The following is a 24,836-nucleotide window of genomic DNA, read 5'->3' on the forward strand; positions in this document are numbered from 1 at the left end:
CACAAAAATGTAACACCACCTTTGCTCAACATCATTACATATATCTAGGGAAAATATACTTCAACAGCCTACCCGAAAATACCAGAACAATAGAACATGATAAACACCTATTAAAAGCAATTAAAGAAAAGTTCAATGTAAAAATACCAAAATGATGAAACTATCTTTTTAATTCATTATAAATTTTAATATTCATAATTACAAACACTAAATAGTCTTCATCTTGATGCTCACCACTCTTCTATACACAAGCGCCAGCTTCCATAGAAGAGGAACATTAAAAAATCAAAAGCAGTGAAAACTAATTGTATGAATTATTTTAGTTTACGTTATTGATTATACTCTGTAAATTGATTAATTATTTATTTAAAAAAATATTTTTTTTTAAATTTAAATTTAAAATATTTCAATCAGTTTTGAATTTACCACAATATAAGTCCGAACGTTCATAATAGGAAGGCCGTAGTAGGTACAGATGACGTACTTTACTTTGCAGGCAGGGGGGACGTCAATTTCAATATATTCCTGGGGGTATTCTGAGCCCGATGTTATTTCTGAAAATTAAAAAACCAAAAAAATATTCACACCTCACCACTGGGTAGTTTGGTACCGTCTAGCGGGTCATGTGATACGCACTCTGTCTCGTTCCATCTGCACGGTAATAGATGAGAGAGAGAGAGCGCTCATCACCTGATCCCTCGCAAGGTGTGCTCAGTGGCGACGCGCGATAGAATAATATTTTTGATGTTTTTAAATGACAATAATATAGGACACACTCGGGAATCGCTGATCGAAATCCTTCGGTGTGTGCTGTTACACGCTGTATATTCATTGTTGATTGTCCACGTATACATTGTTTAACTTAATTCTGTATACTAATCGTTTTCTTGTATCAAATGTATTCATTACATAAATAATAAATGTCCAAACAACTTTTGCATTGTAATTGATGTGTCTCGCCGGGGCGATACTGAGAGAGTATTTTGCTATCGTTGCAATGCCACATTAAGCAATGTAGGTTTAACATGACTTGAATGAAAAATATGACACAAGATTTTAAATAAATCTAATTATTCTTGTATCATATAATATATACCTATCTATGTATTTATAGTGGTCGCTTCAATTGTTAGTTCCTATTTTGGACGCTTGCAATGTTAGGTATGTCAAACGGTAAACCTTTTTCGAAATTCAAAAACTAAGGACGGGTTGTTTCGGAGAATCTGAACAATTCATCAAATTTCAACGTTCATTTTCAAGTTCTGTGAAAGATTTTTTCAAGTTCTGTTTTTATTTCAGTTTTGTTAAGCAACTAGCCTACAATGATATAAAAACAGAACTTGAATAAGTCTTTCACAGAACCCGAAAATGAACGTTGAAATTTGTTGAATTGTTCAAATTCTCCGAAACAACCCGTCCTAAGTAATGTAGAGTTATGAGTGATGTAGAGTTTTTTTCATTTGAAAATTCTCCCTTTTCATATTCGCTGGTATTTACTTCTTGAGAAATCTTATCTCGAAACCCGAGATTCGTTTAAAATTCTCGAGAATTTCTCGATTGAGAATGTACACAATGTGGAGGAATGGACACGTTGACGCCGAAGTCTGTATCTGTTTTCGTGAGTATTTCGGCGAATATTGTGTTTCGTCTACGCTTTGGAAAATCCATTAGGATCGGATACGTGAATTCCAAAACTAGTTACACAATAGAGACTAGAGGACGAAAGTTCAAGAGGCGCGCCAAGGACGAAAGTGCGATACTCTTTTCAAGGGTGAAATATCTAAAAAATATGTGGCGTTAACTAAACCCCCGTGCTTTTAATAATAGCTGTCTCGCCGAATATTAAGCGCTTTTAGAGTCTAGTATATTTTTCAATCATTAAATCAACGCGTATATATAATTTTTCCTCATAACAGCTGCTGGGATATTTTGGAAGGATCCATTAAGCTTAACTACTTCTTCTTATTTCGTATGGTGAGGGGTCAGAGGGGGACATCTAGGTCTGCTATTAGCCATTCTAGGGCCTCAGGCGTCGCCATGTGAACCTCATCAATCCCGCCGAGGAATGAATGGAGCGGGCATTCGTTGACTACTAACAGTACTAAATGAAAAATCCATGAAAATCTTCATATTAATGCTCTGCACGGGAATCGAACTTGAAACTTCCCGGTTCAAAGCCAATTTGTGAAGACATGCTTCATTACTTGTCATTCATACAATCTTCAATTGCAATAAAAATAAATACAAAAACTCTATTCAAAATCTATGACAAATGTATTCACTTGTACACCAACTAAACCAAAATACAGAAAATGTTATTATATATTATGTCATAATATATTATGGAATATCTCTTGTTATAATTATATATTTTATATGTAATATCGGTTAATTTTATAAACATATTGTTTAATACATAATGTAGAAGTATAATGAGGAAATCTATAATTGGTTTCTCAGTAAAGTAAGTAAATTGCACTAGTATAAAGTAACCATATACTGTTGATTTCCCTAAAATAAATAAATAAATAACTCTTGTTCAGTATTATGGTACTTGATTTGTAAGGCCTACAATCCGGCCTGTTTTTATTCCATCAACATGTTGAAAATGGCAGGAATTACATTGAATAATTGTGTATTCTTATTTTTAGTTATTTTCATAAAGTTCTTGTTTATGTGCTGAATTGACGGTGGATTCCTACAAAGTTTCTAGGTGCCTTCTACTTGCATAATAAATAATTGTTATGTTTTAATTATACTGTTTTATTTTATTTCAGTAAATGGAGAATACATCACGGCGTGTCCACACGACGACGCTGTGAACATTTTGAGAAACGCTGGGGACTTGGTTGTGCTCACCGTGAAACACTATCGAGCAGCCACCCCCTTCCTGCAGAAACAAGGTAGGCGAACAGCGCTTCTAAACATTTATCTAGCTTTCCTGCTGGAGCTTTTGAAGTTCCTTTCGTAGACACCACTCCGGGGAGCTTCGTTACGAGCGCCCCTAGGCGGTATTACAGCTCGCGCCCGGACACCAGTCCGTAATTAAAATCTTCTTCTATTTTACCCTTTGTTCTGCTTGTCAGTTGCAAGTGTCAAGTGACACCTCTGCACAATAAAGCTCCCTTGTTCCTTTTTTTTTTTTTTTTTTTTTTCTTTATTCATGAAATATTAATGTGTACAGTTTTTACATGCTTTTCGACTACCACACTAGACACACGCCCGTATTATGGTAGTCGAAATTTATATACATAGGTTTATATAATTATATAAATGTAATATTTGATAACATGTTAATCTAAGTTTTTTTTTTCTTACATGCAATGTATGTGTATAATAGGTGACACTTTTACTGGTTCCCAGTTCAGTAGATTGCTCAAGTGTACATCAACCGTATTTTAAACTGTTGATATTAATGAGATAAAATGAACACAATCAGCAAATAAATAGGTTACTTTACTTGTTAAAATAATGAAAATAAAGTAGAAATTATGAAAATGAACTTGTTGAAATAATGAAAATAAAGATTAATTAATTAATTATTAAACTTTTTTCTTTACAGAATTGAATGAAAAACAAAAATGACTAATAAAGAAAATTAATGATGGCAGGCATTCCTTGAAAAAGTTCCTTCCCTTTATAAATAACCAATTTTGAACACTTATGACATACAAATTGTGAGTTTTTGATTTTCTGATATCAATACTCAGCGAGTTGAATATTTTGGGAGCAATATAAGAAAACTGCCGCTGGGCGAAATCTGTTTTCGTTTGGGGAATTTTACATTTTAGGTGTGACGAGTAACGGGTGTTAATTTTTTGTTGTGTTTTATTCACCAAGTCATTTTTCCGTATGTATATGAGAATGGTCTTAACATATAATTGTCGAATATCTAATATTCTGAGTTTTCTAAAAAGTGGTTCTGATGGGTTTGTTGGCTTACATTTGAATATTATCCTTAGTAACAGTTTTTGAATTAAAACCATGGGATGAAGAATCGTTTTTGCAAAACCTCCCCATCCCACTATACCATATGTAGTAATTGATTGAAAAAGTGCAAAGTATACACATCTTAGTGTTTGTAGGTTAAGGATAGATCTGAGAGAGTAGAAAATGTAGCATAATTTGCGAAGCCTTTTTGTTGTAGAATTTATATGGGCCTCCCATCGCAGTTGATTGTCTATAATGACCCCCAAGTACTTAATTTCGTTTGATATTATAAGGTTATCGCATGAACAATTTTTGTGAGGTGATGTAGCCATGTTGAAGTTCTGTGAACATGAATGTATGGTAAGTTTATGATAGTTTTGAGGGAGATTAGGTTTGCGTATGGAAAAAAGTAAGTATTTAGTTTTCTCTATATTTAGAGTGAGGAGGTTGGAATCTAACCAGTGTTTTATTTCATTTATACCATGATTTGCTTTTTCAAATGCTGAATTCAAATTTTCATCTGCAAATATGATAACTGTATCATCGGCAAAAGATATTATAGTGCCACCAGTATCCAAATTGCATAACGAGTTAATGTATATTAGAAACAGAAGTGGGCCCAACACACTGCCTTGGGGCACGCCATATGTGATTGGCAAACTTGTACTTCTATACTCTTTAGCGGAGTTAATAATAGTTGACTGGGACCTATTTGTTAGATAGCTCTCAAACCATTTAAGAGGAACACCTTTTATTCCTATCTGTGAGAGTTTTTTCAAAAGTATGCGGTGAGATACAGTGTCAAAGGCTTTAGCCAGATCCAAGAATACAGCGAGGGGCTTGCGACTTTTATCGAGGTTATCAGAAATTAATTTAGTAAAAGCTGCAATTGCATCTGATGCACTAAGACCTTTGCGGAAGCCGTATTGGTTTTTTGACAGGATTTTATTTTCTTCGAGAAACTTGTAGAGCCTTTGTTTTACTGTTTTTTCGATTATTTTAGAGATTGGACTCAGTAGAGATATTGGTCTATAGTTATTGACGATTGATCTGTCCCCTGATTTAAAGATAGGAATAATTGTTGAATGTTTTAGAGTGTTTGGGAAAAGGCCAGTTCGAAAACTTAGATTTGTGATGTATACAAGGGGCTTAGCAATGATTGGTTTAAGGTGTTTAATTAGTTTAGTGGATATATTGTCAACTCCCGTGGAGTGTGTATTTTTGAGTGAATTGATGATTTCAGTGATTTCTTGTTCTGTTGTTAGTGTGAGATTGAAAGGGTCATAACTCAGATTATCGAGAAAGATAGTATTTGCAAGATTATTTTCAGACTTGCTATTTCTTTTTAAAATATTATTTGCTAGATCCGATCCGATTGTAGAGAAGAATTGGTTGAAGTGATTTGCGATTGTTTCTGAATTTTCGGTTGCATTTAGTGTTTTATTTGTGATGGTTATTTTATTTATGGGTGTGGTAATTTTGTCGGTGTAGCATATTTCTTTGACAATGTTCCAGATTTTTTTATTATCATTCGCAGCTTCCTCTATCTGTTTCCTATAATAATCTTCTCTGGCCGTACAGGTTATTTTTTTACAGGCATTTCTGTATCTTTTATAAAATAAGAGAGATTCGTAATCAGTGGGGTTATTTTTACAATATTTATGAAGTTTATCACGTTTGCGGATACAGTGTAAAATACCAGTAGTTATCCAAGGTTTTAGTTTAATTGTACGACTACTTTGATTGTTGTGTGTGTGGGATGTGGCATTTTTCAGATGCTTATGTAGGATGTTGATGAGAGATTCACACGCTAAGTTTGGATCGCTAATTTTGTAGAAATTTGACCAGTTTTCATTGGAAACCAGTTTGAAGAGAGTGTCATAAGAAATTTTCTTTAGTTGTATAGTGGATGCTGGTATTTTTTGAATTTTATGAGAAATGGAGGTGATAGTGGCGTAGTGATCTGTCACAGTGCACTGATATATGAGAGATTTGATATTTAGCTTACATTTGACAAAGACGTGGTCTATGCAACTGGCGGATAACTCTGAGACACGAGTAGGGGCTGTAATAGCTGGGATAAATCCTTGAAGAGTTAATAAATTTATGTAGTCGTTTGCTTGGGGATGCATTGTATTTTCTAATATTAATATTTAGGTCACCAAATTGTTCCCAAGTTTCCAAGGATAGTCCTGTTTCAGGATACCAGAATTAACACCTGCCCCGGGTGAAATTTCACTCGTTTTTCACAAACATTTTTCTTTATTATTTTGCAGTTTTGTAATAAAAGCGATGAGTTTCTAGGTATGCGTTTAACTAGTTTCAGGGCAATTTTCATAAAAAAGTTAATAATTCATTTCATTTTTCAAAATAGCCTTTTTATCGTACAGGTAATAATTTATTGTAATTAAATTTAACCTCTTCTTCTCTTTTTCGATCAACGTTGATCGATAGCCGCAAGTCAGGTACCCACCTAACTTAAGTTTACCTTACTACCTGTAAAGGAGTTACTATTATGTATTTTATAATACAATTATTTTCAATAGACGTTCTTTCAAACGTCTTCACCAAGTTTCAAGACAGCATGTAAAAGTTTATAATTAAATTTTTCCCTTATTTACATGATGTTTTCCCAAAAAGAAGAACAACTTATAATAATCAAATCTAACGTCTTCCATTCTTTGTGGAATAATCCCATTTCGCAATTTTATTAATTCTTGTCTTTGATAGCCATCTCATGAAGGTACCTAATTTGAAGCGAGTTATTATTCTGACATTTGTGACGCTAACTCTTATCAAGGTGGAACTTTTTTTGACCGAGCTGTTAAATTTAGTCTCAGGTTAACTGAACATAAATTCTTTAGTATTATATTCCTCTTTAGTATTCTCCCCCAGTCTCTTTACTGGCCCTCGGCTAACCAGATAATGTTATTAACCCTCCGGAAATGTGACCCTATCCATCCCCACTAACGATGGCGAGTGGAACTTACCCTTACAGACCAGCCTTACAGACTAACCCCACTCTACGGCTTGAAGATACCTTATGAACGAATTATTATTACATAAGTGTAATGACTTGCTTTATCTATATTATCCTTAGCAAAGTATCTATTTGTGTCTGTCACGGGAAAACATTTATACGAACTTTGTGAATCGTCTCGATTCGTTTGAAGGAACGAATTCTGCTTCTTTCAACGAGTTTGTGAAATGTGGAATACTGAAGCTTCGCACGTAATGTATTGTTTTCGTGTTTCACTAAATATATTTTCTAGATGTGATAAACTGACAATCATAAATCTGTGAACCGCATGCGATTTTTTTGTTATAGGTACCTGTATTAACATCGTAATTTGATCAGGTACGCGCGTGGCATACGTTTATTATTTCAAGACCACAAATAAATTTGGAAATATTCGAGAACAATTCAATTACGAAGCTTTACATTTTATAAATTTGTTTCAAATATCGCGTAGGTTTTTCCCGGTAAAATATTGAAAATTAAAGCTTTTGAGTTCAGCATTTGATGGTTTATTTATTTATTTTGAGGAAAATAAATGGTATTAATAGCAATATAATATGTAATTCAAAAGAACCACAAGTGCGAAAATCGTATTTTGAGTTAAAAATGCTGAAATATCCGTGAATTCACCAACTTGGCCAAGTAAACACATCTGCTACTTATTTCACCGTTATTGTTAGATGCTATGCTTCTTTGCGATTATTACACATTTAATATATTAAAAAAAACTATTTTTTATTTAAAAAAAAACTCTTTTGTACTGATTGCAGAAAAAAACATCTGCATGAGCATATATTGCATTTGTTAGATTTTTGACAAATACAGGGTTTTCCAATAAGAGGTGTTATTTTGAATAGCCCGCTATTTCGGTAGATATTATTCTGAAGCTGTCATTTTTTGACATTTGACAAGTAGAAACTACGCCATTAATAAAAATGGAACGATACACGCTTCAACAACGCATTGAAATTATTAAAATTCACTTGAGTGAATCAAATGCAAATCAACTTGAGTGATGAGGCCCATTTCCACCTCGGTGGCTTCGTCAACAAGCAAAATTGTCGCATCTGGGGCTCGGAAAACCCAAGAGTTACTGTTGAAAAGCCTCTTTATCCTCAAAGTGTGACTGTTTGGTGCGGTTTATGGTCCGGCGGAGTCATTGGACCTTACTTTTTCGAAAATGAGGCTGGAGCAACAGTTATGGTGAATGGATTGCGCTATCGAGAGATGATTAATGATTTTTTATGGCCGGAATTGGATGGTATTGATCTGGACAACGTTTACTTTCAACAAGACAGCGCTACGTGCCACACAAGCAACGAAACCATTGATCTTTTACGATTGAATATCAAAATAACACCTCTTATTGGAAAATCCTGTATTTTAAAATTCGTCAAATAATATACTCGCACCGTTTTCTCAAAACATCAGAAATGCAGATACGTTTCTTTTGCATTAACATGAGCGCCTATTTTGTGCCAACATTTATTTAAACTAACTTCGGCGGCTTGCGCCTTAAATGCAGGTACTATGTAGTACCTACAGGCTACAGGCTCTCCGGGTTTTCCGGTGCATCCTGTATTAATGAAGTAATAATAATATAACTACCGCCTCTCTAAGATGCCGTATTACTTCATAAGCTTTATTGAGCGGCAAAACCTATTAACTGAGTGCATATAATCACACCACCTTAGAGCTTATAAAGTCGGTCCAAGGGGCTTATAAAATAATCCAATAAACTTTTCATTCAAGTCTACAAGTAAGAAGATTATGGACTCTACATGGTTGTGATATAGATAATATTTCCTGTCCAATCTCTAATCTCCAGGCGAAATGGGTCAACTTCAAAGAGATTCTCATTATCTTTACTTCTATCTTGCCCTGACCCCTGACGTTATAAGGGGGTGGGGAGGCGACGGCATCTGAAGATGTTATCTTGTCCAGCCATCAGGGCCGGCCCTGAGCCAAACGGCGCCTTGCGCCATTAAACTTTTGGCGCCCCTTGTCAAAACCACACGGAGAAAAAATACTAATATTGAATATGACTTATTTATTAAGAATCTCTTCAAATTATTCGTAATGTCCTTAAAACAGGATTGCAGGCCCTTAACGAATGAATTGAAAGGTTTCCTAATGTAATTTAAGTTTTAATAAAATACGAACGTATTATCGCGATGTCGGAATATGTGTTCATAAAAATCCTAATATTTCCGCATTCCGTCGCAATATATCATCAAGGCAAATGCAGGTACATGAAAGCGTGTTCCGATATAATAATAATTTTCTAAAAGTTTATCTAGAAACGGCCTGCAATCCCGTTTTTAACCGGACTACTAATAATTTATAGAGATTTTTAATAAATTAATTGATTATTTTTTCTCTGTGCACGAGACGCTCAGGTAGGTAGGTGATCACTTGATCACTTGATCATTTTTATTTTTGTCTAGCTCCGTTTTTTTAAAGAATTTCAAGGGTGGTGTGTTACGAATGTTAGGTGTTAGGTATTATCAGCGTCTTGGCGCCTTATCAACTCTGTGCCCGGAGCGGACTTCTCCAGTTGCGCCCGCATTGGGCCGGCCCTGTCAGCAACCCTGCGATAACTTAAGACGAAGATATTTTCGCCTTGAAACATCACTTTAATTGGCTCGCTAATATTAATTCTTGCTAAAATATCTAAAGTCTCGCAAATGGTCAGTAAAAGATTTGCTATGAGTAAGGCAGCCCTTCTTGTTCCTTAGTGAGATTTGTTGATCCTGTTCTAACTTTTATGTCGATTGTCATAGCAAATCTTTTTTTAATAGCTTTAAGTAAGATTTTAGTCTTATGAGGCAAAATCTATGCATTATCTACTGTCATCGAGCGTACAACATGTAAACCTTAACTGCGTAATCTATTAGACCCAGTTTTTGTTTGATCACTTTATATCACTTTTTAAAAGTGTGTTGAATTGTCACTTTGATGATTTATCCGGTTACCGTTTTCGGAACCCTTATTTAATTCGTTTTTAAATTTCCTAAAATTGTTTTTATCTAGTTTAATGTCTATATTACGCAGCTGCTAACAAAACTCGTTTTCCATGGAATAAGTTTGTTGCTGCATTTGAAGTTATTCTTGGCAGGGACTCAATTATAAACTAAAAATAGTTTCGCGTAGTTATACATTCATGCTGTCGTGAGAAAGTCATTTACCGTCAACAATTAAAAAGTCTATTAGCAGAGTATTGGCAAGGAAGGCGAGCTTTTTCGCGATAATTCTATGAAACATGAAAGCAACCTGTGTGCTTTTTATTGCGGCATTTAAATAATATTATACATAAAATGTTAATTTTATAAAATAAATATCGCAGACCCGTAAAAAATTGTAGTTTCAATTCTTAAAAAATCAGTTCCTATTTTGAAAATGACATTTAAATAATTTTCTATTATCACACTGACACTTGCCAGGAAAATTCAGGAAAACAGAGGTTCGTGATATAACACATGCTTTTACATGTTTGTGAATTTGAATTTCTCTTTGTGAAAACGCTGTTGGATGTTTTACATGTTTAATTTTTCTGTATTTAAAAAATGTGGGTAGTAGTCAATTAGCTATATTATTTATTGATATGCTATTCTGTATCGCACACACCACGACCACAAAACCACCACCCTTTCAAAACTACATTTTTTTGCAAAAAATGTTAATGTTCAAAACCACTTAAACATTTCTTAGGATTTTTCACTGACAAAAAGACCTTTTAGGTATCTTTGAATGCAACATTTGAAAGACATCCTTTCAAGAAAGTAAACCTTCAATGTTCAGAGCACCTACCTACCTGTGTGCATTGAAGTATCCTAAGAAAGCTCTCATATTAGGAAGCTGTGAAAAGTTCCCCAGAATTTGTAAGCATCTCGGGTCACAGACTCGAGGGATGCACTTTTGTTCTAGTTGCAATTTTGAGCAGCGAGCTTGCTCTTTATTACTCGTACTTTTTGCTTTCTTTACAAATGCAGCATTTTTAGTGCGACTCCGTATCGCGAATTTAAACTGTTGTAGGTATAATATTACGATATCATGTTTTTGGAATACTTACGATAAGAATTTTATTATTATTCTAACATATTCGCAAACGACTTGAATTTTTCTTTTCGCATTTTATGTGGATATTCATGAGAATTCAGGAATTCATTTAAAAATTTGTGCCTCCACGGAACTCAGCGATTTTTTGCAATTGCGAAGTTAGAATTTTTGTTAGAAGAGCCGTTTTCAGTCGAATCGGAGTAACATATCAAAAATTATTTAGCTGGGAAAGTAGGAATGAACTGAGTTATGTAAATGTACTCCAAGTAATATACAGTTTAACGTAGTTAGTTTAATGGAACGGTCTGAGCTTGATAGAGCACTTTTCTTCTCTACACATACACATACCTGCTACGTAATTAATATGGGAATATTACTGTTTTTATGGCTATAAAATGTACGAGTTTATTTCCCTCCCTTCTACATCTGGTCACGATATCCCTACCCTCATTTATTATTCTCATTATTACGTCTGTCGGCTTTATTTAAATTATTAAGTTAGTTATTTTGGGAAACTAAGCTCACACAAATAGTATCTTGAAAATTGTAATAAAATGTTAACTTTCGTTCGCTCAAACAGGGTTTACTTGTTAGTATGCCACTTATGTTATAGTCTCACTGAACACAGTGACACCAGACGTGACTCCAGTCGCGTTGCCGACGAAGAGTGATGTCGGGGTCGGGTTCATCAGAAGATAATAGGTTAGAGCTGGGTTGATCGATCATTTTACAAGATCCGGGTCGCTCACGAATCACTCGCGAAGTGAGCGGTTCGAGAGTGTCCACTCTTTGATCGGGTACTTTTACACATTGGGCGAAATTGACCTAACGAAAATACCTGACGGTTCCTATTTCCATGGGGGGGGGGGGGGGGGGTGGGTTGTTAGAGAATTTCTATAAAACAAAATTCCCCACAAAAAAGAAATTCTAAATGAGTGCTCCCCACAAAATATTTGAACTCCATGGGGGGGGGGGGGTTGTTACGGAACTTCGCAGAAAAAAAATTCCGCACACCCGAACATCATATGTGATACCCCACAGCAATTTTTCGAATTCCATGGGGGGGGGGGGGTGGCTACAGGATTCCATTTCGACGCAAAAAATATTATGGCGAAAACCGGTGTATTTTTGTTTCAAAAGTAAGCCTAAATAGCGATAAATCGCCGTCGGCAACACTGGTGACCACGCGCAGGCCCGCGACACTTTTTCAAATTGGCGGATTGGCGGGATTTTTGAAAATGTTTACGCGGGCCACTTGTAATTCGTTCGCGGGCCACATTGTGGCCCGCGGGCCTGGGGTTGGGCAGCCTTGCCGTAGAGTATAGAAGAGAGATCATAACGTGCGCTGGTCGTCGGCGTCCGCCGTGAAGTCCAAAATACCCGCCGCACCCGACACCCGGTCTTTGATCGGGTACTTTCATTTGACGTAGGTAGGTAGTAGGTTAATGATAGTCTATTTTAGATTTATGTCAAATCTACCATCTTCATTTGAGATTCGAGGTACTCGGTATACAAAATCCAATACATACACCAATCCACTCGCCGCACGGGATTCGGGTTCTGACGTGGGCGGGTTACTATTAGGGTAGTTCATACAACCATCGTTTCGTTTTCCGGAGAGGTAAGCAGACGGGGAGGACCGTTACACATCTCTGTCTTGGCACACACTCCTTGCTTTTCCCACGTACCTACTAAGTCGACATTGTTGGTGCAGTTTCACCGTTCTCTTTGCATCATCATTGCGAGACTCATCGACACGAGATAACGAGATACTACGGTTACTTTATGTTTGAGGCTATTTCTTTCAATTACGAAGTGTTTAAGACGACACAATACTAGTCTATATAAATATAGTCGAAATCTTAACGACTTAAGTGAAGAAGGCGTGCGTCCCAGCGTAGAAGACAGACCCACGGTGTGATGTTTTGGACACTCACATAAAATAAACGAAACGAACGTGCTCAAAAAAAAAATTTTGTTTAGACAACGATGGGAGATTTATTGACAGACAGGCCTTAAGTGAACACATTCCACAGGAAGGGATAAAATACAGACAGTCGAGTTTTGAACTTGGGTGGATTGACAGCCCCGAGAAAGGGATACAAATCAGAAGTGTTGTTTGAAATTGCAGTTAATTATTGAATTCAAATGGTATTAGAGAATATTGCGGAATATTGAATTAAAGTGAAAGATTATTGATCCGGTGTTTGTGTGAAGTGAAAGTGGTTCGACTCAGTGGGAAAACAATTAATAATAATGACAATAATAATAATTGGATAATTTGTAGAGCGCCGTTTTGTAAAAACCCACCTCAGGGGCGCCAGGTGTTGTGCAATCGCGATTGTGTTATAAAGTTGTGTTGATTTAAACGTGATTTCGTATACAGTTCGAACTAGATTGCTTGTCTTAAAAACATGAAAATAATAAAAATAATGATTGCGTTTTAAAATAGAGTGAATGTACTTAAAGGCAGGAAGTGTTTAATCGGGCTAAGTTATTGATTTGGCGAGATGGCATTCTATCCACGGAGACCGAAAACCAGAGAATCAAATAGATTATTAACTGTGGGTTCGAATCCTAACAGATTAGGGAGGTACAATTTTATTTACAGGAATATTTAATTACCCTTTTATAAGCGTAGGGAGGAGGTCGAAAATTAAAGTGATTTAGCTATATAGTGTAACCAGGTAAGTTTCACACGAGGATTTGGAGGTGACTAACAGGGTGAGTTTTTTATATTATTTATTAAATTTCAGAGGACCCTTTTAATAATAGGATACAACCGAGGTACAGGAACCGAGTTTGCAACGCCTGCAACCCAAATAATCTTCCCATAAGAAGGGATACGCTAGACGCATTGTCAATCAGCTGTGAGCGAGAGACGAGTCAACGACCTTTTCATATATAGGCCGAGAGGCGCGGAGTACAGTCAGTCAAAGGGGAAGTTTTGCTAGCGTATGCCGTCCCGAATTGAAAGCGATCGGATGCAACCAGACGGAACAAAATGAAAACTTTTCTTCTGTTATTTGACTTTCTAATTTAATACTTTTCATCTATTATTTGACTTTCTAAGTTACGAATTGGGATGCACAAAAACAAATCTAAAGTCGAAAGAGGGAGATGGTAATCTCCGAAATAAAACTACCAACCGAACAACTTTTCTCAACAGGTATCTTTCGAGAGGTAGGCAGCCTCTTTAAATTAAATGCAAAAAATCAAACCAATTATCCGTTTATACCTTACCTGAGAGGATAGGTATTCAGTAGAAGTTACCCATACCTAATACACGAGGATGCTAGTAACCTCATAAAATAAATACTGGAACCAAATATTAAAATACAGACAGTCCTCATCCCAAATTTGGCATTTCGAGTAGACCTTACATATATCTCACATGATAATTGGCTGAATGGGTAGGCACACAACCTATCGTTAATAAGCAGGCAAAATGTCGACAAGATTGTCGTGTGTTATCTATGTATTGACCTAGAAAGGGATGTAAATCCCCGACGACGTGGGAGTTACAACGTTTTCTAGAGGTGGCACGTAACTTAGGACCTTACGTGTCACATTTTCGCGACTAGATTCGTGATAAAGGGATGTTATGGTTTTCCCCTTCTACACTCAGTAAAGTAGTTTATCCTGGAGGTGTTTGAGATTGGGGCAATTCTGAAATTGGTGAAGAGACCTGGTTTTCTTTATTCTGGCGTGAAGGTTGCCGATTTGGAACAAGGGGAGACCCGGCCGGTTGTGATATCCAGACACGCAGATATCGATCGCCTTGCTCAAATTATCATCCATCAGTTTTGTTTGGTAAGAGGAGGAGTCAATCTTAGCTTGAAAAAAATTCATTTCCTTTCCTCTCCTTCCCCTCCCAAAATATATACATGGATGGCGCCGACAACTAACACCATAAACTTATCGTATGTATATCACATATATAAAATCTAACACTTTATTATATTCACATTACCCTACGATAGGTAGAATCGAGTAGCTAGTGGGGGGGGAGCAGGCGACTTAGAAGATAAGGTTTATGAAATGGTTTTAAAACACAGCGGTAATGGATTCAACTCACTCTATCTCAAAAGAACCAAGGGATACCACACATACATAAATAACTAGGTTTCTAAACCGAGAAACAAAAACCCAACACAACGTTCGGTGAAGCCTTTTTATACTGAACCGTCACGTGAAATGAGTACGTTCAAGGTCGTACGTCACGTAGACAAACTAGGATGTACACACTTGAAGGGGTGTGTAATAAAGAAAAGACGGCAGGGAGGACCTTCCTACCCCGGATATATATATAACCAAAGCCTTATGGAAAAGTTACCTACGGGACTTAAGGAAAATTATCGTAGAAAGAAGAGAAGGAAAAGTTTGAAGTAGAAAGGGCAGATCATTACAACGGTCTATAACTAACATGCCTAAAAAAATTATTTTTCGCGGGACTTATTTTAATTAATTCTGATAAACGTATTACGAAAATCTCAGATGTTTCTAATTGAATACCTCAGGAAGTTGCTAATACATCTTCAAGAAAAGTTTTTATTATTCTTTACCCTTTAAATATTACGAAACCAAATTCATGTGATGTTTGGGACCAAATTTGGTCTCCTAATAATTAACGGGTGAAACATAAATAACTTACATACGTTGGTATCGGTGTGAAAAAAAAATTTTGGTTACGAATTCGTCGGAATTAATTCAAATGTTAGCTTCGAGCAAACCCCCGCCATTAGTCTTTTATCGCCTTAGGTTTATTTTTTGTCGAATATTATTCGAATTATTGATAATTATACCTACTATTTCCAGTTGACGGTGTCTCAGACACGGACAGCATCGCTGGCGATGAGCACCCGCAACATCATACCAACGGTGGGTGGAACATCGTGCCGGGCCTTGTGCCTGGTCAGGACGGTCTGGTGGACCCCGCCGGGCTCAAGGGGCAGACCACCCCCAGCGCGGAGACCGGCCTGTCTGCCAACCACAACAGCCTGGGCCGGAGCGACGACGGCTGGAGCCGGGCGGGCTCAGCGGCCAACAGCAGGCCCTCGTCCGTGGCCTCGGACTATGTCGGCTCCATGGGCAGGAAGCATTGGGTGGACATTATCACAGGTATAATTGCACATACTTATGCAATCAGAAAAATATGAAACTGCAAAAAAGTGGTTTAAAAATTTGACGATACAAAAGCATATCATTTTGAGAATTTATGTAAATAGGTAATAAATTGTTTAACTTTGTGGGTTGAACATATTCTACAAAATAATATGAACCAATGTTGCATAATTAATATGTGAGTGGGTAAGTATTAAATTGAATAACCATTTTTTTGATTTTAGCAAATGGTGGGTTGGATGCTTTCTGCATAACTAGGTCCAATTATAGTTCGACCAAAAACCGAACACCGCTCGCTAGCATTGTCTAGTCGAGGAAAGGCAACGAAATACTAATAAATCACGCCATTTCTGCGCATGGCAAGAGACGTGCATCTGCGCACCTTATTTTGTTTACGGTCTAGCTATAGTTTCAACTTTATCAGAGTATTTGCAGGCAGAGGGATGCGACTTGTGGAAAGACTATCCATCCTGTGAGACTTGTAAGTTCTACAGAATTTAGACAGCAACAAATCACAGCTTCGTTAACTATGAGCTCTGGCGTCATTAAATGCGCACCTTTTCATTTAATCATATTAACTTCACGCAGGAGGAAGGCCTCGAGGTTAATCAATTCCCGCAGGTCTTCATCATCTATGTGAAGGGTTTTTTTTAACCAAATGAAAGAGTGAACCTGGGTTATAAAGGGCCATGTTGTATGTGGGAAAAAATACAGAGACCAGTAAATGATTCTGTTACTTTTATCTCCGATTTCTAGGTTAGCGCATCTATTTTCATCTCGATAGTTACTTTCAATTTTGAGCTTTGAAATATCCACTTGAGCAGTAAAATTACACCATAAGCAATATTATTGGTTACAAAAGCAGCTTTGGAAGAAATACACAACCTAAAATTGAAAACTAGCTTTAACACTTCCTTCAAGCAGAAACCATTATGGTCAGCTCGTACAACTACGCTCTGTGTGGAACTATTGGGGAGTGAAGTATGCAATTGATTTATGAAGGATTTGAAAAATACAAAGTTCTGCTCTGTTGCTTTCGGCTAATCTACCGTCGAAAATACTGACATAGTTCTGTTGAGCGTTTTCGTAAGATGTAGTCCGTTTAGGGACTCTCCCGTCTGTGACAGCGGGCCAGAAGGGAGTACTTCACGGGCCGGCAATTAGGGTTTCCTGCTGTAGTTCTTAATTTGAAAATCTAAATGTCTTTACATCTTCTTTATAATGTTTTCAAGGTAGTGAGGTTTGTGTTTTGATTGATTTTCAGTACCTCTGATGATGGCCTACGTGACCCGCTACGTGTTTGGAACGGACAAGCTGAGGCCCAATTCCTTTGAGGTTCGTGGCCTCAATGGCGCCTCCACCGGAGTCATCCACTGTGATGACCTGGCCATCATGTCCCAGTGGCTCAAATACATCATGGACAATATTGTTGGATTAACTAACTTGCAGGTAAACAACATTAAGCATTGCAGACAGTTGTTTTTTAGGGTCCCTTGACAAAGCGGAACACCTTGTGAAATTTTTTTTTTAACCTAACCTGTTATTTTTTCGCATTCTGTTTTGTCCTGCTTTTTCCGTTTACCTTTTCAGAGATATTGTCGGTAACCGGGCAATTCAGGACAGTGGTCATTCAACACAATTCAACAAACTTTCTTGAAAAGCGATGAAAAGAAACTAGGATAAATCAGTTACGTTATGTTAGGTTTATGGGCCTTTTTCTCATCACTTTATACCGCTTTTCAAAAGTGTGTTGAATTGCCATTGTCCCGAGTTGCCATGGAACCGTAACCGAGTTCAAATGAACTGAATGTCTACATTATTTTGTCACATTACGATTTTGAAATTTTTTAAAGTTTCCCTCATTTGTAATTCGGTGATCTTCTTGAATGACGGGGTATTTACAAAAAAAACAATAGTTTCAAAACGATTTTTATACAGATACACTGCGCTGGCCTTCCATCCGACTGAAAGTATCGGATATGACTTTTAATTGTGTCGGATAAGTGTGAACAGCTCCATATAACTTCTACAGCCACTAGGGCACCCAATTTTTAAACAGAATGTTGTGAGATTTTTGAATGAAAGTGGGAAAGGAGCCCTTAATGTGGTTTAAAACCAATGAATCAACCTTTATGGGGTATAAAAGCAAAAATGATACTCTCCATAGCGATTGACGAGCAAAATACATTGATAGATTTAACATAGGCAACATACTCCAACACACTCATAGACATATGCTTATGATTATGTTCGAGTATGTTGTGTACCTTTTAGTACTCTGCCTTGTTAAATCTATCAATGTATTTTGCTTGTCAATCTCTATGGAAAGTGGCATTTTCTTATTTTATACCCCTCATTTCGTTTATCCGATATTTGTACGTTTTATAAATTTTTCTAATTTCGAATGAGACCTAAAGATGGCTTGCTATCGTCATTGCATCTATCTTTAGCAATCATTTGTATTTAAAAGAAATAAACAAACTAACCATCAAGCCGTCACATTCATGATTTGTCTATTTATTTTCAGACAAAATTGTACAACAGGAATTTTGCAGCCGGAGAGAGGATAGAATACATGGGCTGGGTGCACGAGGGGGTATTGAACAACAACCAGCCATGGCAAACCTACAAACCCAGGTTCCTCACTCTTAAGGGCACGGATGTGATGCTGTTTGATACGCCTCCCGTAAGTTACCATCACAATTCAATGGTTCCATGATAACTCAACACAATAGCAATTCAACAAACCTTTAACCCTTGTGAAAAGGGTTGAATTTTGTAAATATCTCAGAGCCAAATTTAATATTGAAAATTAGATTTGAAAAATAAGAAATGGTTGTTCAAAATCTATTATTTTACTTTGGAATTTTTATGGACAGTAACAAAATGCATTGAAAAATTCTGAAACCTAGCTCAGTACGCTGCACACTGCAGTGCAACTTAAGGTAGTGCTAATTTGAATGGACTGCAAATGTAGCCAGCCGCACAATAGGGGTTAAAAAATTGATATAAAGTCATTAAAAGCCTTGAAAAAACTAACCTTCAAACCTTCTTAACTTTTTTAACCTAGTTTTTGTTTCAGGACTTTATAGAATTGTCATTGTGTTGTCTGGGTACCTAGTTCAACAAATCAAATTGTTCCTACCAATTACAGAAGATATTGTTTGTGTTAAAGTTCTTAATAAAGTGTGGAAGATACTCTCACCCTGGTGAAAGACCACCATTCAAATCGAAAAGTTGCTTGAAATGGATTAAGCCATGTTTGGTGACCAGATCTGAATAGTCAGGTACTTCTCCAACTTCCTCTTATTTATCTTCTTCCCCTCCACTACCTTCAGCCTCACAACATTCATACTCCAATTGGGGAATTCACAGTCCCACTAGCTCCCGACAATTGGGAGCAGTTGGGACTCTTGTGCGGTATTCACAGAAAAGAAAAAAAAATATTTGAAAAGATAAGATAAAATTAACAATAAAAAATCATTTAATTCCAGTTATCAGTGGCAGGGCTGTCCAAGTGCCCCTACGTGCTTAAAGTGTACCAGACCATGTTCCGGGTGGTGAAGGAGTCAGAGAATGTAGACTGGCGCCAGCACTGCTTCCTGGTGCAGGCCTCCGGGGCGGCGGGACCCCGCTACCTCAGCGTGGAGACCCGGCAGGAGCTGCTGCGAATCGAGGGGGCCTGGACAGCCGCCATCCTCACGTCCGTCATCAAGTTAGGGGTCAGTCTTGTCTTCTCTTATTTTGTTTACCAATGGCATCGTCCAGACAGATTATGCTTTGAAATAATGGCATAAAATGTAGATTTAGAAAATAAAAAATTATTTTGCAAATTAATTGCCCGGGAGCGGATTATCGACTTTATTATTTATTTGCTACGTGTGAGTGGCTCAAGTGCATAGTACGAAGAGTTTGGACGGACCTATTAGAGTACGCAACATTTTTTTAAATGCGCTTTATATTTTGTGCATGTTCAAGCGAAAGTCAAAGCCCTAATTGGGCGTGTACAAACAAATAAATAAACACAGGTTCGATTTCCTGAAAATTTTCATACATTAATCGAATTTTCGAAAAAAAGATGATGATTTTGGCTAAAACAACATCAATAATGCAATTTTTTGTAATATTAGGACTCTAATATACCCAAAAGTCACGAGCAGCCAATGATTTTACACAGTTGCGGCTCGTGACTTTTCATTGTAATAGAGTGCTAAGTTTGAAAAATTCGATATTACTGATATTGTTGTAGCTAAAAACGATTTTTTTTTTTCAATTTTTTTCTTTTGTATGAAGATTTTCAGGTAATTTCAGATTGGCTGTACGCCGCACGGATTTCCTGAAAATCTTCATACGAAAAATCAAATTTTCGAAAAAAGTAAAAAGTATTTTCAACTACAAAAACATCAATAATGCCATTTTTTGTAATAGTACACCCAAAAGTCACGAGCCGCCACTGGTTGTCCATATATTATGCATGTACAACTTTAAAGTGTACAATTATGTAAACTTTTAAAATGTACAAAGGTGATTTTACTTTCATATCCAAACTTTCAAAGTGAAGTACCTTCAAAAATTGGGTTTACACTTTCATATCGAGGACAAAGTCAAACAATGTTATCTAAAAAAATACAAACCGAAAATTATTTCTGTCATCTTTTTTGTAAATAACGTTGTTTTACTAAGCCCTCGAATTATCGGTAAGTTTTTTGTGGAAAACGTTATTTATCTTAAAGACCTAGAATTATTTAACATTTTTGGAAGATAACATTCCTCGATATATCATAACATTCGAAATGTATTGAATTAGAACTATATTTTGTCATTGGTGACTTTTGACTCTAAATAAATATTTTTTTTATTGTTTAATCTTCTATATAAATAAAAATGTAAAAGTTCATTTGTTCAAAATCTTAAATATCCTAAAGTTCTTCACCGATTGCTTTGGAATTTTGACACAACTTTGCATTCGAATACGCGCATGTTTTTATATACCTATATTATACAGATGTCACCTGTGACACTTAAAAACATGCGTTTTGTCACCTGTGATAGATAAAAACAAGCTTTTTTTAAACAGTGCCATCTTTTGGATAAACATTCTTTTTTTTAAAACAGCGCCATCTGATTGACGTAAAAGCAACACATGCTATTGTTTCTCTATCTGCATAGACAGACTAAGCAATAGCAATGCGTGGCGGGGTACAGCTAGTCCCATAATATGTCTATACGCAAATCTTTCACTGGAAAATTCCTCCATCAGAAAACAGAAAACTATATTGTATGTAATCAATTATATTTCTATTCAAACATATTCTTGGCAAGCGGATATAAGGAGAGGCATCTCTGCCAGTCCTCCAACATGAGTTGGTATATTTCACTAATTTCTATAGAAACAGCCGACTCGTTACATAAAGCATCTTTCTGTATGATGCATGATTCCCCAAAGCAATCTCCATCACTTAGAATGAGCAGTTCCTCTCCATCTTTGTCCCGAATTGATATTGAACCGCACTTGATCAAATACATGATTTTCCCAACTGTCCCAGCTTCTATAATTGTCTGAAACATTCAGATTTATTATTTACACTCCAGATTATTACTTGATTAACAAATTGTTTTATTAATGATACTTACATATCCCGGGAGATATGTTTCCAACTGAAGATACTCAATCAAATCCAAAAACATTTCTTTTGGAATGTGTCTTAAAAAATGCACTTTGTTTAGCAGTTTTTCACATTCATACAATTTTATTTCCAATTTCAATCCCTTTGAAAGAGTTTGCATTATTTTTTCTTCATCAATATATTTTCCTTCCCATTTGTAATTAATGTACATGACAATTTTTTTGCGTAAATTGGGCTCTATCCCCTTCTTATTTATAAAATATTCTATTTCAGATGACTTCTGGTTATATTGAAATACTTCATGGTGCATATAAATGTTGTAACAATACACTGTGATGACTAGATATGTTAAGAACACGTAGCCCGCGTACATAATGATTACCAAAACGCAAGTTTCTTCTATGGTTTTCGGATACCTGTTGTAAGATCCCGAAGCAGACACCAGCCCTGTGACGTAGAACAAGGTGGTTTGGTATCGCCTCCACACCGATACATTAGCATTGAGAATGTCTTCACGAACTATCCACATATCTAACGGAGTTTTCCCCCCTGCCGCGTAGTGGACCGTTCTCGACAGCTGGAAATAACATCCCGCCGTATAATTTATAAACATTATGCTCTTGAGTATTATATTAATTCGAAACTGAACTTTGAGGTTAGTTTCAAACTGGAAGTACATGGATTCCAGATATACTATCAAACATCGAGTGCGTAATATTTTGAAGGCGTACATCGACTCTCTGAAACTTTCTTTTTTTAATGGCCTAAATATTGCTTGAAATGGAATGGATCCGACGAGATCTATGATTAAATCATTTTTAGCATAGTTACTGGCCGATGCGGAGAGGTCAAATATTATTTCCTTAGTGACAGGGTTGTAAAAGGCAGTCAAAAATTTTACCACTATGTCGATACAAGCGATTATATCAACCCCCAAGACAAACTCGTCACAGAACTTTCTATCTGAAAACATACAAAATGGTTGACAATTAACAAAACAATCTTCTATGTGCTTCGTGTCATATTATCAGAGAGACTGAATGGACAATACGTGGATTCCTCAGTTACCTGGTGAATGTAGAAATATGGTGTATGGTATTAATAAGGCACCTAAAATCCACAAGGAGAGAATGAACAGCTGCCAGCATAATATGAACAAGCTGAAGGGATGTATCATGAACCGGTACTTGGCGTTGATATGCCTCCGCCTCTCATTAAGGAAGGCCAGCTCACTTCTGAGGTGAACCTTGGTGCTACGGTGATAGGTGGACACGAGGAAGGTGTTTCGTATCAAGCGGACGAACCTCTGCCCAGGTCTGGCCGTTGGGGGGAGGTCTTCAGTGTAAAGAGCGTCTGCTATATGTGAAGAGATTGGTAGGGTACACTTATGCTCTTGATAGTATGTTTCTGTAAATAAACTTTACATTTTAATCTTTATCTGCTAAATGTGCTTAACCAAATTAAAAACACCGAGAAACAGTGCAGTCTTACTTAAAACTTTGCTTTATGTGCGGAAGGATACATAATATTAAATAAATAGTGCTGTCATTTTGTTGACATATGGTTTTACATATTATTAATAAAGGTATTCTTCACAGTAACCATTGAATTGATTCTAATATTATGATTATATGTTTATATTTATGAGTTTATGGTGTTTATATATTTTTTTATTAAAAAGGCAATTTTGAATTGCATATTTACCCATATTTTAAAAAATGGTTACAAAGGAGTTGAAATATTAATATTTTAGCTTGTTTCAAATGTGTCACTTATTATTCTGATTGACAAAAATATTCCAATGCTTTGAATTCTTTTTTTGAAATCCACAACAGCCAGTTTATAATATTACAATATTGGATGATGAATTATTACATTAAAAGTATGTAAGCACTACGTACATACATAGATCTAGGTACACATATAATATCTTTTTTTTTGTGGGATCTTACCAATATAATGTGCATATTTTAAAAATACGTATTGGGGGAAATTTAGTAATGAAGGACTTTGTTGGTCAAATATTTTTTGCTAAGTAATGTATAGGGTTTTCCAATAAGAGGTGTTATTTTAAATAGCCCGCTATTTCGGTAGATGTTACTTTTGAAGCTGTCATTTTTTGACAAGTAAAAACTATGCCATTAATAAAAATGGAACGATACATGCTTCAACAACGCATTGAAATTATTAAAATTCACTTGAGTAAATCAAATGCAAATCATCTTGAGTGATGAGGCCCATTTCCACCTCGGTGGCTTCATCAACAAGCAAAATTGTCGCATCTGGGGCTCGGAAAACCCAAGAGTTATTGTTGAAAAGCCTCTTTATCCTCAACGTGTGACTGTTTGGTGTGGTTTATGGTCCGGCGGAGTCATTGGACCTTACTTTTTCGAAAATGAGGCTGGTGCAACAGTTACGGTGAATGGATTGCACTATCGAGAGATAATTAATGATTTTTTATGGCCGGAATTGGATGGTATTGGTCTGGACAACGTTTACTTTCAACAAGACAGCGCTAAGTGCCACACTAGCAACAAAACCATTGATCTTTTACGATTGAATATCAAAATAACACCTCTTATTGGAAACCCTGTATGTATAATATTCAGTTTATTATACCTACCATGATTAAATTATGTAATGAAATAATATTTACATCATGAACCATTTTTCACATATTGTTTTAATTCACAGAAAAAGACTTTCACGGTGTGCTTTGAGGGACGCACCTGCGGTCTGACGCTGGACTGGGGCGCCGGTTTCTCGCTGCAGGAGGGGGCTCCTGGGGCACCGGCGCTGTGGGCCTACCGCTTCTCTCAGCTGCGGGGCTCTAGTGATGATGGCAAGTCCAAACTGAAGCTGCACTTTCAGGATACGGAGACGAGAGCCATCGAAACGAAGGTAACTCAAAGAAAGGAATTACTTGAAATGCATTGTACAATTAATAATTATTTGGTCTATTGATTGGTTTGGATTTGGATTGAATCATCTCGTCATCTTCTTCCCCTCAAGGACAAGGACTTATTCGAATCAGGGCCCTTGGCTTCAACAAGGCACGTTCAGGCTCTCTCGGAAAT

The 24,836-nt window shown here is 36.5% G+C and overlaps 1 protein-coding gene across 1 annotated transcript in view; it reads left to right on the top strand.

Moving 5' to 3' along the window:
* Positions 1-24,836, top strand: part of Syn2 (Syntrophin-like 2) — a 310,605-nt gene that overhangs the window by 279,979 nt on the left and 5,790 nt on the right. The window contains exons 5-10 of the mRNA XM_089648441.1: positions 2,778-2,903; positions 15,827-16,129; positions 17,397-17,581; positions 18,660-18,818; positions 19,627-19,854; positions 24,454-24,660. Of these exons, the coding sequence (XP_089504567.1) occupies positions 2,778-2,903; positions 15,827-16,129; positions 17,397-17,581; positions 18,660-18,818; positions 19,627-19,854; positions 24,454-24,660 (1,208 nt within the window). The remainder of the gene's footprint in view (positions 1-2,777; positions 2,904-15,826; positions 16,130-17,396; positions 17,582-18,659; positions 18,819-19,626; positions 19,855-24,453; positions 24,661-24,836) is intronic.

The sequence above is a fragment of the Hesperophylax consimilis genome, chromosome 3, assembly GCF_061612785.1.
Source record: "Hesperophylax consimilis isolate HC1 chromosome 3, BYU_Hcon_1.0, whole genome shotgun sequence".
NCBI classification, from domain to species: Eukaryota; Metazoa; Arthropoda; class Insecta; order Trichoptera; family Limnephilidae; genus Hesperophylax; species Hesperophylax consimilis.